At 38.4% G+C, this 14,409-nt stretch overlaps 1 protein-coding gene across 1 annotated transcript in view; it reads left to right on the top strand.

The window, feature by feature from the left end:
• The window catches only part of SBNO1 (strawberry notch homolog 1), a 35,798-nt gene extending 21,826 nt beyond the window's left edge, over nucleotides 1-13,972 (top strand). Inside the window, exons 17-32 of the mRNA XM_074920747.1 lie at nucleotides 443-640; nucleotides 934-1,104; nucleotides 1,194-1,363; nucleotides 2,238-2,369; nucleotides 3,593-3,728; nucleotides 4,142-4,254; nucleotides 4,354-4,425; nucleotides 4,895-4,994; nucleotides 5,526-5,600; nucleotides 5,848-5,994; nucleotides 6,074-6,168; nucleotides 6,369-6,461; nucleotides 6,921-7,058; nucleotides 7,780-7,856; nucleotides 8,628-8,821; nucleotides 9,804-13,972. Of these exons, the coding sequence (XP_074776848.1) occupies nucleotides 443-640; nucleotides 934-1,104; nucleotides 1,194-1,363; nucleotides 2,238-2,369; nucleotides 3,593-3,728; nucleotides 4,142-4,254; nucleotides 4,354-4,425; nucleotides 4,895-4,994; nucleotides 5,526-5,600; nucleotides 5,848-5,994; nucleotides 6,074-6,168; nucleotides 6,369-6,461; nucleotides 6,921-7,058; nucleotides 7,780-7,856; nucleotides 8,628-8,821; nucleotides 9,804-9,946 (2,054 nt within the window). The 3' untranslated portion in view covers nucleotides 9,947-13,972. The remainder of the gene's footprint in view (nucleotides 1-442; nucleotides 641-933; nucleotides 1,105-1,193; nucleotides 1,364-2,237; nucleotides 2,370-3,592; nucleotides 3,729-4,141; nucleotides 4,255-4,353; nucleotides 4,426-4,894; nucleotides 4,995-5,525; nucleotides 5,601-5,847; nucleotides 5,995-6,073; nucleotides 6,169-6,368; nucleotides 6,462-6,920; nucleotides 7,059-7,779; nucleotides 7,857-8,627; nucleotides 8,822-9,803) is intronic.
• The last annotated feature ends 437 nt before the right edge of the window (nucleotides 13,973-14,409 follow it).

The following is a 14,409-nucleotide window of genomic DNA, read 5'->3' as shown; positions in this document are numbered from 1 at the left end:
TTTTGTTAGAAATTTCCATTAACAGATTTTTTTAAACTGCTGCTGAAGCAATATAACCTGTAAATTCTGGTTACTTCTTTGCTCAAAATTGTGTTGTTCTAGTATGGGACCATATGCCAAAATGTCCTGCGTGTGTCAGACCACTTCCTGATGCAGTCACACAAATAATTGCCGCCTTTTCCTTGAGGTTCAGTAAAGAGAAGCCTAATATCCCCCCCACTTCCCAAACTGATAGTTATTCTTACCAAAAAGTAGGTGATCATAAAGAACTGGAGAGAGAGGTCTTACTTAAAACTTAGATTTGATTGTTTTAAACGGTTCTATTTTTAAAAGTTAAATATTTTTCTAGTTTGTATGCAGTGGTGGTAAAACAAACCTCAAAAGTAGACTACAAGCTCTAAACTTTTTTTTTCTTCTGGGGTGATGGTGGTGATGAAATTAGGTGAAGAAATAAGCAGAGAAGCCAAAAAAGCTCGCAAAACAGGTGGCCTTGCAGGCAGCAGCTCTGATGAGAGTGAAAGTGAGTCTGATGCTTCGGACAATGAAGAAAGCGACAATGAGAGCTCCAGATTTTTGAGTTCTGGAGATGATGATGACTTTAACCCATTCAGAGATGAATCCAGTGAGGATGATGAAGATGGTAAGACAGTTTGTGTTCCCTTAAGCAAGTAGCTGTAATTGCAGATAATAAGCATAAAGTCTTTCCCAACTATTTCAATGAGCCAAATATAGTGTTTGATAAGCATGTAGTTTAATTCTAATGAGACTGGATTTAGTACTAGAATGTTGATTAGCATCTTCAAGTAGATTTTACACGCTGGGGTTCAGACTTTTGTAAGTCGCCTTTTGTAATGGGAAAGTAGCTTTTCAAAGGAAGGATGATTTTTAAGCAAATTCTTGAAACTTCTTGAAAATGATTTTATTTAAATTTAGATCCCTGGTTAATTAGAAAAGAGCATAAAAAAAATAAAGACAAGAAAAAGAAGAAAAGCATAGACCCGGATTCTATTCAAAGTGCCTTACTAGCTTCTGGTCTCGGATCAAAACGACCTAGCTGTTTCACTTCCACTGTTGGTACCACCACTTCTAGTACCAACACGTCAGGTAAGAATAAGTTTCTTTGACGTTGATTCACCTTCTTAGCAATTAGGCAGTGAAATTCTAAATCTTAAAGAGTTTCTCTTAAATTTCAGCAAACAGTAACACAAACAGCAGCTTTGTAACAAGTCAGGATGCAGTTGAAAGAGCGCAACAAATGAAAAAAGAACTGCTTGATAAACTGGAAAAACTGGCTGAAGATCTCCCACCTAATACACTGGATGAGCTTATAGATGAACTGGGTGGTCCTGAAAATGTTGCAGAGGTAGGCTCTTCACACTTAGGGAAAAAAAAAAAGTGGTGTTCTAATGCTGCTGTACATTGGCTGCAGTAAATTAGTGTTGTCATTCTTGAAGGTTGCATGTGGCCTACATATTTATTTAAAGATAATTTATTTTAGACAGTAATCTCAGATATAAGAGTATAGGTTATTTTGAACCCTTCTAAAGAGAAGCTTGAAGATTGTATTCGAATATAGAGAAGAGCTCTGAATGGGTAAATAGGCTGTTTCTGAGACCTGATAGTTTCTTGCTGAGTAAATCATACTAGTTTTTCTTCTGCTTTATGGTGGTATATTTCTCTTAACTGTAGTCAATTTGAAGCTGATGTATATAAAACAGAAAGCAGCTTTAGCTTGTCTTTGTAGGCAGTGAAGATTAAGAACCTGTGTAATAAAACTGCATTAGTAAAAAGCCTGATGAATTATTATCTCTTTTTCTCAAACTTTAGAAATATGTCTTTAGCAAGCTACCTGTCTGTATTAAGTAGATAGATCCTTGTGATTTAAAAGACCCTGTTAAAATCAGTGACAATCTCAGCTGTCAGTTTAGTTTATTTTCTTAGTACTCTCAGTAAATCCCTTATGGACGGTAGTACAATACTGCATCATTTCTACATAGATATGCTTTGTTATGCTTTTGATATCCTGAGTTACCTCTGAATAAGTGTTCCACATAGCAGATAATGGCATCAACCAAAAAACAATCCAGGTTCTCTAATGTAGTTTTGCACTTGGAGTAAATTACCAGATCTATTTTAAGGTTGGTGTATGAATAAATAGCATCATTGCTTGAAGTTTTTGGTCACGTAATAATTTTGGTATTGCCATAATGAGCTTGTGTTCCCTTTTATTTTTAAAGATGACAGGCCGCAAAGGGAGAGTTGTTAGCAATGATGATGGCAGCATATCTTATGAGTCGAGATCTGAACTTGATGTGCCTGTTGAAATTCTGAACATCACGGAGAAGCAGAGGTTCATGGATGGAGATAAGGTATTCCTTAAAAAGATACTGTTTAGAAAAACTTGCCAGATGCCATAGTAACTCTGATTGTTATTCAAGTTGGGGCTCTGCCATTATCCCACAGTGACTTTTTAGGTACTATAAGTACTAGTTAGAAAGGATTTTCTATTCACTGCTGTGTGTTTTGTTGTTCAAACCATTATGTTCAGTAGTCCTATCTAATATGCAGCTGTGGCATGCTTTAAAGGTCAGGCTGTAGTTTGGGTGGCCACGGAAGCCTGTGCTTAAGAGGTGTGTACATGTCTGTCAAACTGAAGCTAGTATCTTTAAGTTGGTCTTGTAAAACAGCATATTTTTAAAAGGCAGTTAAACCCTCCACATCTTTGCTTTCTTTATCTGGAGTACTGTGTACCTCTGCTTCCAAGAGGATATAATGAAATTGAGAAAGGGGGGGAAAGCGCTGATTGACTTGGTATGAAAAAAGTTTCAATGAGGGGCTGAAGGGAAAAGGAGGAGGTTGTTTAACAAGGATTGAGAAGTAATGCTGGGAAGAGTTATAGATTTTGTCCTTTATTTTGTACTCTGAAAAAAAATACTGACTGGAATAATGGTAGAATTGAAGCTGATAAAAGGAGGAAAAACCCAACTTTTCTATGGTCCATTTGGGACATGCTGCCACAAGAGGGCAAATCCAGTCAGTGTAGCCCTTGTGTGCAACTTCTGTGGTCTGTTGTTACACTTGGCGGTAAATACTCATGTTCTGTGACTTGCACACAATCCAAACATTTACATTCTTTCAAGGCAAACGTGTTCAGATACTAGAATGGCCATATCCTCTTCCTTATACAGTATTAGCAGCAGTTTTTTGTCTCCTCCGTGTTGCTTGCTATCAGAGCCAGTCTCCCTGTGTCCCTCCCCTGTTCTTTCTGAAGTGCAGGCCAACAGCAGAGAAACCTGCCCTCTGGAATGGCAAGAGTGCACCATACTGCCTTTCTTCATTTGCGCAGAAAGGTGGTGTTGAAAAGTAAAGCAAAAACCACTCCTTTCACTTAAGTCTTCAGCATGTCTAACTGATAGGAGACCCATACGTTTTCTCCCCTCCCCCTCTTCTTAAGATAGGAAGACTAAACAAGAGTGAAACCATTCCAGACCCACTTAGCAGTAACTGTAAAATTAAGGGGTTTTTTAGAAACTGAAAACTGAAGTTTGATCTTGGATTTATTGCTAACTAACAACTCCTTTCTTAATAAAAGAACATTGCCATAATCTCGGAGGCTGCCAGCTCTGGTATATCATTGCAAGCAGACCGTAGAGCTAAGAATCAGAGACGGAGAGTTCACATGACCCTGGAGCTGCCATGGAGTGCAGACAGAGCAATACAGCAGTTTGGTAAATAACTTTTTTTGTATCCTTCCCTAGCAAACTCAGTAATACCAACCGAATTTACTGCTAATTAATGGAAAAGAACATTGACTAAGCAACCTCTGAAGGACCCTTCCAGTCTCCTTTACCAGTGAACAGACTCAGCTTTATGTGTAGTCATAACTAATAGTCTTGAAAGTTTTGACAGAAACCTAGCAGACAAACTTAGACTGCAGCTTAGGGTTTTTTCATTTATCAAATGTCTACAAAAGTTGACACAACTCTAGAGTACTACCTTCTAGTGGCTGTATTACAGCAGAAACTAATTTTCAGTAGGTTAAAGTCCTAGCCTTTTTTCTGTACTCTTCACAATTCGTAGTTCTAGAATATTCAGTGAAGTGGAATTTGTTTAACATATGTGCTTCTACTTAATTATCCAGGAAGAACTCATAGATCCAACCAAGTGACTGCTCCAGAGTACGTGTTCCTAATTTCTGAATTGGCAGGAGAGCAAAGATTTGCATCTATAGTTGCAAAAAGACTGGAGAGCTTGGTAAGATTGTTTCAAGAAGTCTGATCCTTCATTTGAGAAAATACAGCTTAGATTTCTTTTGAGAAAATTTGATTTAATTACAAAGGTGTGTCTTAACAGGGAGCCCTCACCCATGGTGACAGACGGGCTACAGAAACTCGAGACCTCAGCAGATTCAATTTTGACAACAAGGTGACGGTTCTATTTCTGTTGGAAAGCTTGTGCTGTGGTGCTTATTCCACAAATGACCTGTGGAGGAAGGATTTTTTCCATCTCCTGTGATGTGTTTTAACTGTGTTACTTTCTGATAGGAGGCCTCTTTCTGAGATAACCAGTAAATGTTCTTAATTCTGTTTGCAAAGCCACGTGGAACACAAATACGTGTGTAAATTACTTTTCTGCAATTGAGTACAATAAGTAAATGGTATGTGTCCTTTCAGTCACAACTGAAAGATTAATTTGGCAATTCTAATTGGAAATTAAGACTGGGCTATTTATATAGTGTAGTTCATAACTGAAAAGCTAATAACCAGTTCCTCTTGCTACTGCAGGGAAAAACGTTTTATTGTGAATTACAAATACATATTAAACCATGTGTGCTTGGGGCTGAGGCACAAACACTGGATCACATTGTTAGAGCAGTTTTCTTTTTCTTACACAGTATGGAAGAAATGCTTTAGAGATTGTTATGAAATCCATTGTGAACTTAGACTCCCCAATGGTCTCGCCTCCTCCTGATTTTCCTGGAGACTTCTTCAAAGGTAAGTATAACTCACTGGATGTAATAGCTACCTTTTGTTCTCCAGGGTGCAGAAAAAGCAAATAATTCTAGAGCTAGAAAACATTGTTACTATTTAAACCAGTCGGCTGGTTCAGATGGGCTCTCACTGGGTGTTATTCCTATGCTCATTCCTTGAATGTTGAAGTTCACGTATGAAACAAGATATGTGAACTCTCGATATAAGGCATGTTCTATATCTGCTTGGCCAAAGTATTACATACAGTTCTTTAACTTCACATTCCCGTTATCTCTTGCAAGATCTTGTTCCTCTGTGGGCTCATGTACAGTGGCATTATTAGTTTTCCCTGCCTGTGCTTCCTGGAAGGATAGAAGGCAAAGTTGTGTCTTCAGCTTACTGATGATTTAGGTAGAAATTGCAAGTAATGCGTTTAAGGGATGTTAGAAGTTTTGGAATTAGATCCTGAAACAGGAATGCTAAACAAACTGTTACTTCAGTGGTTTATTTTTAGATGGCAAAGCAGCTATGATCTAACTTCTTTCTTTTTCCTAGATGTTCGTCAGGGATTGATTGGCGTGGGCTTGATAAATGTAGAAGACAGATCTGGAATACTAACGCTTGATAAAGGTATTTGTGTGTTTGGTGTATCTTTAGAATGTCACTAGGAATATCATATATCATGATAGTGGATTCCTAGCAACAGAACTGACAGTGTAACTAAAAAATGACTTTTTTGGAGAACTTCAGACTGGTTTCCTCACTTCTGAAAGAACGGATTTAAGTAGTCTTTTTTTGAGACTCTTTGAATACTGATGGAGAGCTTGTCATCAAACAGTCTTTGACCTAATACATATATTTCTTATTCTTTTTGAAGATTATAACAATATAGGAAAATTTCTGAATAGAATTCTTGGTATGGAAGTACATCAGCAGAATGCTCTATTCCAGTACTTTTCTGACACGTTAAATGCGGTTATTCAAAATGCTAAAAAGAATGGAAGATACGATATGGGCATCTTAGGTGAGTAAATCAGTTTCTCAGTACTCGTGTACTTAAGAACAGAGAAACAGAATAACTCTGTCCTTCCCTTTTTTTTAAGATTTGGGCTCTGGGGATGAGAAAGTACGAAAGGCAGATGTTAAGAAGTTTTTAACTCCTGGATATTCTACCTCTGGACATGTAGAACTATACACAGTAAGTTAATTCTGTGTCGTCTTTGTATGAACTAATAAAACTTGCTTGCCAATAAGTTTTTAAAATGTGGCAAATAGCTTAAGCATGTGCTGAGTGAGGGGAGGTTCCAGGCCTTTCACTGGGCCATATTTCGTTCTGCAGTTCTGTAACTGGTTTAAAGTCTGTTTCCACTCAAATACCCCTGCGTGGTTCTCTTCCAGATCAGTGTAGAGAGAGGAATGTCTTGGGACGAAGCAACTAAGATCTGGGCAGAACAGACAGGTCCAGATGATGGATTTTATCTATCACTACAGGTAAGATTCTTTTGTCTCCTGGATTCTGCTTGGAGAAGTTTTTTTGTGGGCTAACCGAATATGCTGTCTCCTCTGAAAAATTTACTGTTCAACTTAATTACTGTTCAGTTTTGCAAATTTTCAATCCTACATTAAAATTCACGTTGCTTGTTTCCAACGCTAAGTATGAAGCACTCCTCTAGAGCTGCTCAGGGTATTTTCTGATAGGAGTGTGAGCCCAAATTATTAGCTTTCCTTTAAAGCTGCATCAAGAAACCAGACGCTGTTACTGTAAGGAAGAGTTGTGAGGTTAATGTGGATCAGTGGTATTGTCTTGTGAAGGTGTCCTTATTGCTGGGTGTCTTACTGTACACACACATGCACTGTTACTCTGTAAAGAACATGGTATGGAATCACTGAAGGTAGATACTGTCAGTGTATTTAAACTTACAAAGTTTTTGGTTTGTCTGTCTCTTCCAGATAAGAAATAACAAGAAAACCGCTATTCTAGTAAAAGAAGTGAATCCTAAAAAGAAGCTTTTTTTAGTATACAGACCAAATACTGGGAAACAACTCAAACTAGAGACATGTGCAGACCTGAAAAAGAAATATAAGAAGGTAACCATTAAAGTTATGCTAGTTTAAAACAAATTTAGAAAAATTTAAAAAGAAATGTAAGCACTTTCTTTTTCTGGTATTTGTGTGTAATTCTGGCAGTCAAAAACTAGGGTGTATTTTTTCCAGAGCAGAGCTTATATTTGGGTCTTTCTAAGTGGGTCTGTAAGATTTCTGCATTTCTATCTCGAAAGCTTTCTGAATATAAATAATCCATGGCATGGTAACATAAAATGAGGTTTTTTAGGGTCTAGCAAGGAAAAGTCTTGTGTAAGGTGTACAAACCTGCTTTTAAATAAGCAGCTGTGTACAGTGTGTTCTAGCAATGATCCTGAAGCTTCAGCTGTTGGCTGATGACATCTTAAATATTCTAGTGGATTATTTTGTTGAGAGACTGGTAAGATAGCTAATGGTTCTCTTCAATTTTATGGTGTTGAATTTGTAAAAACTCGAGGAAACTCTGAGATCAGGTTCATTACCAGAAAGCTCTGAGATTCTGCTGTTCCCATTACTGAGGCTGTGCTTTGTTCAAGCATTTTGCTCATCCTTTGAGGTGGCATTTCTATTGAATAACCTGAAATCTTAATAATATAGGGTAATGTACCTCTCTTCACCATTCTCATGTTGGTGCTTCCTCTTTTCTCATAGTAATGACCAAATTGCTTTTGTTCTATGCAAGTCTTGATGTGTTTTACTTTGATTATTCCCACTTTGACTTTTTCAGGTACCTTCTGAAGACGCTCTGCCGCACTGGTTAGAGCAGTACAATTCTTCTGCGGATACCTGCACCCATGCTTACTGGTTAGTATTTGTATGCCCATAGATCCTTTAACATAAACTGTTTGCCTAAACTGGTTTATTATTCTGTTTTGCTCTTCATGTGAAATCTTGTGTTTCTTGCTTAAGAAAAAATGTCACGTGACCAGTCAAATGACCCAACCTTTGAGTGGGAACATGAAGCTTTGCACTTGCCCTTAAAGTCCTAATATATTAGATGAATGCTAATGTATAAATTGCACTCCAGTAGAAGTATAATGACCTAGGAGTAGCTTGAGCTTTAAGTGTCTTAATCCTGATCTATTATTGTGGTCAGACAGTTCAGATGTTGTTGGTGGGGGTGGGGAATATTTATACTTCATGCAGAGATGAGATAGATGTCACAAACAGCTGTTCTTATGCTACCTCCTCTGTGTCTGACTCAGCAGCTGATGTCTTAATTCCTGAGGAACAGCATAACTGCTAGAAGTTTCAAGTTAATATTGGAGCTGCTGAAATACACTGATTATATACCAGTGTAGCAGATTCGGGTTCTTGGGTGACCTAAATGAGTGGTATCCCTGGCTTAAAGTTCCGTCTGTACATCTTGAAGATGTGGTCCTGAATAGGCTAACACTTCTCAAAGCTTTACCACTAGAGGCCTGCTGTGGATAAAGTATCCTTCCCTTTCTGTGTACTTGCAGTCCTCACTCAGCTCTTGATACGTGTTAAATAACTTCAAGTCTCACTTTAATTGAATGGGCTAAGTTCTGTTTGCAGAATTCTTTTGAAAGCTTTCTTTTCTCTCTATTGTAGGAGAGGCAATTGTAAGAAGGCAGGCTTGGGATTAGTTTGTGAAGTGGGACTCCGCTGTCGAACTTACTACGTCTTGTGTGGTTCAGTATTGAGCGTCTGGACAAAAGTAGAAGGCGTTCTAGCCTCTGTGAGTGGTACAAATGTGAAAATGCAAATAGTTCGTCTAAGAACAGAAGATGGGCAGAGGATCGTAGGTAGGTGGCTTGTCTGCCTCTTTATTTCCATTTTTAAGTAGAAGGTAGTTCCGACTTTCAGGTCAGACCGTGTTGAGTCTCGTGTAGCAGACTTCTTTATAAAGATGCTTATAAAATGAAAGGCTTGTTGCTGTTATGTTGGGGAGGGGCAGAAGTACAACTGTTGAAATCTGCATTGACAGTACAAACACTGTTCTGAGTCAGGTTAAAGAAGGAAGATGGTTTTTTTCAGCCAGGCTTTGGAACACTTAATCTCTCAGTTCTTTCAGTTTTCAAGGAACAAAACGGTCATATTTGGCCTGTTCCAGCCAAGCTACCTTTGAAACCATAAGGGCTCAGGTTTTTTTCTCCACTTCTGGCAAAGAATAGCAAGCACTTGAAATAGTTGTTTTCATGGTTTTTAGGCTACTGAAAGTCAAGTGTCATCAATAGTAAATTGACTTCAAGATGATGATGTTATTTCTTGCTGCTAAACCTCTTAGGGAAGCCCTCATAGCGGGTACCTCAGAGGCTGAAATCTCTTTCAGTTTGTTGGTTTTTTTTTTTTTTTTTAAATGTGGACTTCCTGTGGATGTGTGGTATCATGGCAGCTCTGGCTCTAGTAACAGTTTTCGAAGATGTTGAAACTACATAAGGTTTTTTTCGTATTTTAAACTTTCATGGTGGTGTAACTTCTGTGAGGTTAGAAAACAATAGCTGACTTCCGGTTTTATGTTGCAGTGGGTAACATAAGAATAATCAAACTTGTCTTTAGGGGCAGAATGGCAACTTTCTATTACTTTGTGACCTAAAGGACGTAGTGACTCCTGAAGATAAACCTTCAGAGAGAAGCAGAACTTGTAGCTGTGCTTGATTAGACTTGACTCTGGGAATGGTTACTGTTGACTGTTGCGTTAATTAAACAATGAGATCGTCAGCCTGAGGTTTTAATGAACAGATCATTTCCGTGCTTATGAAACAACTGATTTGTTGCTGTTTTCAGGTTTGATCATTCCTGCAAATTGTGTATCGCCCCTTGTAAACCTCCTGTCAACGTCAGACCAGTCTCAACAGCTTGCAGTACAACAGCAGCAGATCTGGCAGCAGCATCACCCGCAAAGCATCACCAATTTCAACAATGCATAAGAGGACAAACTACAGGTGTTGACTTTGGTGTTTGAGGAAAAGGCTGTAAAAGCATATCACTTGCATAAAAATCAGGGACAGATTCCAAAGAAATATAACTTTTTCAGTTCAGTTGTGTGCTCTCAAATACTTTGGGAATAAAGAGATCTAAAAAGGTTGGTAGAACTGAAAGCCAGCAGTTGTTTATTGGTGGTGCATCTGTCTTTCCTTATGCTCTCTGTAGTGCTTCCTGTTTGCTTTTACTTTTGGCCTTTTAAGCTACAAACCACAATTTGTTTGAAAATGCTTGAAAATCCCCAAGCAGGCTTTATTTTTATCTTGTCATACAGTGCTCAGGGTTTAACGCAGTGCATCAATGCCATTGCTGTGGGAGATATCCTTGAATGCATGTATTGAGTATATATATAGAAAATATATATTGGGTTTTTCTCTTCAATTTATGAGTTTATAAAAGCATGAAACCTAGAGGTTGCACATCATGCATTCAGGTTCCTTCCCAGTTTCTGTTTGACAGTGCATGTCTTTGGAAACGGGCATGGACAGGATAAACACACAAGACAGGAATTCAGAGAGAAACACAATCTTAGTTGTACAGCATTGGTTATTGCATTTTTATAGTGTTTATACCCAGGTGTTGCATTTTTTCTGGTTCTCTCCTGGGGGTTATATATTTGAGTCTACAACATGTTCTTTTTGTGATAAACATCTTAAATTAAAATTAGTTCATTTTTAATGTATTAATGGTATTCCTAATGTGTACTGCAAAGATGGCTGGATGCCTATTTTCCTTAAATTGAAGCATTTCCTTAATCCGAGGTGGTTATGGAAACTTAAGTGCAAATTCACTTCCATCTCGCATACAATCTTATATTTTTTACTTCATTAATGTAATTTAATTTGTCACTTGTAAGATGAAACCTTACTTGAGCTGTAAATTAGAGAATGGGAAACACTTGAGGGTTCCGCTGTATGTGCTGTTTCTGTTACCCAGTAACTTGAATACTGTTTAATATGTTGTAAGACATTGTAGAGTTTATCTGGAGCTGTTTAAAGAAATTGTAATGTACAAATGTGAATAGTCACTTATCTATAATATGGGTAAGTTTTGTTTTGCCTATAATAGTAGATGTTTATAAGAAAGTGAAGGACAATGTTTGTCATTTCTTGCTTGCACAGGTTGCACTATTGAAAAATTGAGATTGTATAAACCTGTCCAAAAAAACTACAAGATAATGATCTTGTAGATGTCAAATAAAAGTTATTGTACTAACAAGAAGTGGAGTCTTGTTTAGGCAATTGCTGTATTCCAAAAAAAACTAACAAGTCTGTACAATTGGAATTTGACAGGACTTGGCATGTTCCAGTCTGCTTTAACCAGGCTTCTGTCTTGCAGTCCAAGTATCTCAGTTAAACTCATTAATTAATAAGGCGAGAAGTAAACTGTGTTTAAACCTTGATGCATGTTTTCAGTAGGGGTCACCTGACAGAGCAGCGCATGTCACTTCTGTAAACACTCAGCGAGCCAGATGCAAGTGTCAGAGTTTTTCCATAAGTAACGGGGCCAGAAGTTCCACAACTTCAGGCTGAAGCGAGTTCCCTTACGTGAATTACTTCGCTTGAGGTTGTGTTGACGCTGCCTGCGCCGACACGCCGGTGCGGTAACGGGGCACCTGCCTGTCAGGGGAGGGAGTCAGCCTGCTGCCCTCACGGGGCTGGGCCTGACTGGGAACACAGAGCCAGAAGAAATCAGCACCCTCCCTATTGCCCTAGCGCCTGCTACATCTCTGTAAAGTGCTTGTCATGCCGGTGGTAGGTGTGGGGGGAGACTTCTAATCCTCTGGTCTAAGTGCTGTGACACCAGTAGGAGCTGATAGTGCCCTGGAAAACTGTAGCCCACAGGCACGGTGTGGAGAGGATGTTCATGTGTTTCATACCCACTGTTGGATGTATTTGGCATCCATTCCAGGAAAATCAGTGGGATTTTGAGAAGTACGCTGCCCAATTACTATTGCAGCAGATAGTGAACCAAATAGCTAGTAACAGCAAGCTGGGTGTGGACTTTGCTCTCTTTTTTTTTTTTTTAATTATTTGGTGTAGAAACTTCTACCATCTGTGATGGTAATGTAATATTTTAGATCTTAGTCCTCAATAAGACGGTCCTAGAAGTAGTAGGTTCACAAGTAGTGATTTTTTTTTTTAAATAAAATTTTTAAAACAAGTCATTATTTAAATACACTTCAGTTCCTAAGTGTTCTTCTCAGGCTGTTGTGCTAACTTTGGGAGGAGCAAATATTGGATGTTCTCAGTATTGATAACCAGACCACACTATTTTGGGAGTTCACAGCATATGCTGTTCCCTCACACCCTCTTAAACTTCCCATGGACTTTTGTCCTCTAGAGGGGAAAAAAAACCTGATGGCAGTTAGAAGATCCATAAGAACTGTTCCCATCCCACAAACCCCTTCCCCCACTTGCTCTCCTCTGCCTGTTCTCTGCTCCTTGCCACCATCACTGCCTTGGCTTTGTCATCCAGTTACTAACACATCTGCATCCACAGCTCTGGAGTGGTATAACATCTTTAAAAGTTAACATCCAAAAAAAGCCTTCTAGCTACAGAAATATCTTCTCTCTTGAAAATTCCTGCTTGGTGGTTGGGGTGTGGTTTTCTGGTAGTAGTTTGTTCCTTGCATGAGCTGCTGATAAAGCTTGGGGGAGAAAAAAGGAATATAAATAGCACAGAAGATGGGATAAGGAACAGCTATGCGGTATCCTCTTGCAGCACTGCCCGTAAGACAAACATCCTCACAGGGAGGAAAAAGGAGAGACCAACTGTCATGTCGTATAAATTACCAGGCTAGGCAAGAATGTATTTTTCCTACTTGTGGGGCATTGATCTGCTTCGTACAAATCACCATCTGAAATGGCCAGAGAATTTATAAAGGATAGATGTCTCCGATAACAGGGCAAAGCTAAACATAAAGTGGCAGTAATTTCTGTACTGCCTGAGTTTTGGAAGCGTGCTGTAGAAGGGGAAGATACATTTAAGCTGATTTGGGAATTGAAGGGATAAAATTTGGGCTTTTCTTTTTTAAACTGTCCCTTGACAGCGACTAGATTTTGACTTGTTAACTAGTTTCATACTTAAGATACATCTGACACAGTAAATGCAATTATAACCCACTACAAACCCCCTCTGCACAGCAGGTTTTCAATTTTCTTTTTTTCCAATTGTTGTATGGTCTGTTGGGAACACACACCTCTTGTAAGGACTTAAAAGTTCCCAAAGATGCTCGTTGTCTAGTCAATGTGTAGTATTTTCTTTGTAAATGAAGAAAGCTCTGCAACCTGTAAACATTTGTCAGGTGAATTATCAAGGGGTTTTTGTATTTTTCTTTTGTGTTTGGAATAAGCTTCATTCAGATCCCATTGCAGTCTGTACATATATAGAAAGAGTATGTATGTATATAGAGATGTTAAAGGCTACTGAATTATTGAATGTAAATAACTCTTGTTTTCCTTTGTGTTTGTTTTCTTCATGACCTTCCCAAGATGTATTCCTATTTTCTCAACCTGCCAAACAGGCAGTTTGTGTGTACTTTGAAATATATATAGCATATATAAACTTCTGAGGGGTGTGTGCATACATTGTAGATGTTATATGTTGTCATCATTTTTTTCAAAACTATCAATTGTCTGTCTTCCATGATCCTTTTGATGCTATGTGATTTTATTCTATATTTTTAGTGTTTAATGCATTTTGTTGAGAGAAATGGATTTCCAGTGTCTTTCAGTGCCCGGTACTATTCACTTCTTAGTGCCTGTATAAGAGAGAAACAAATATTTGAATTTTCATGTAGTTTGTTTTCTTTAGTTTTTTCAGTGCGTTTCAGATCTTGAGCTTTAATCCTAAATACATTTCCATTTTCTTCCTAGTATCTCTAATTGTGCATTCAGTGAGCTCCTACAATACAAGTTCTAGAATTAAATGCATCAGCAGTAGCACCTGCCCACTGTCCTAACAGCGTCAAAGTTGTAGAGTATTTCCTGGGAAAGTTTTGAGCTTCATGTAGTGTCTAAATGTGCAGAATAGAGGTAGGGGAACTTTCCTACCTTTGAAAAAATGGTGCGTGTTTTTAGTTGCCAGATAAAAAACCCGTATTTTTATATGAAAGTTAAGAGATTAATGAGAAATCCCCTTAATTGTCTGTTTCTTATTTAGCCCTTAAGCTTTCAGCAGTTGTCACACAAGTTTTGCCCTTCCCCTCTTGCTGGGAAGGACTGTGGCCATACAGTTGTTTCCTGAATTAAGTGGTTTGCAAAGTCTGTTGACTGGAGACTCATGGCAAAAAAAGTCCAGCTGCAAATAGCGACAAAATACTTCTGGTAGTTTCTGTGGTCAATCCGAGCTTTAACAATGAATGTGGAGTCATAACGGAGGCGTTTTTGTCATGTACTGGCAGCTG

Source organism: Athene noctua, chromosome 17, assembly GCF_965140245.1.
Source record: "Athene noctua chromosome 17, bAthNoc1.hap1.1, whole genome shotgun sequence".
Lineage (NCBI taxonomy): Eukaryota > Metazoa > Chordata > Aves > Strigiformes > Strigidae > Athene > Athene noctua.
The sequence above is the reverse complement of the archived record's forward strand: the minus strand, read 5'-3'. Positions and strand labels throughout refer to the sequence as shown.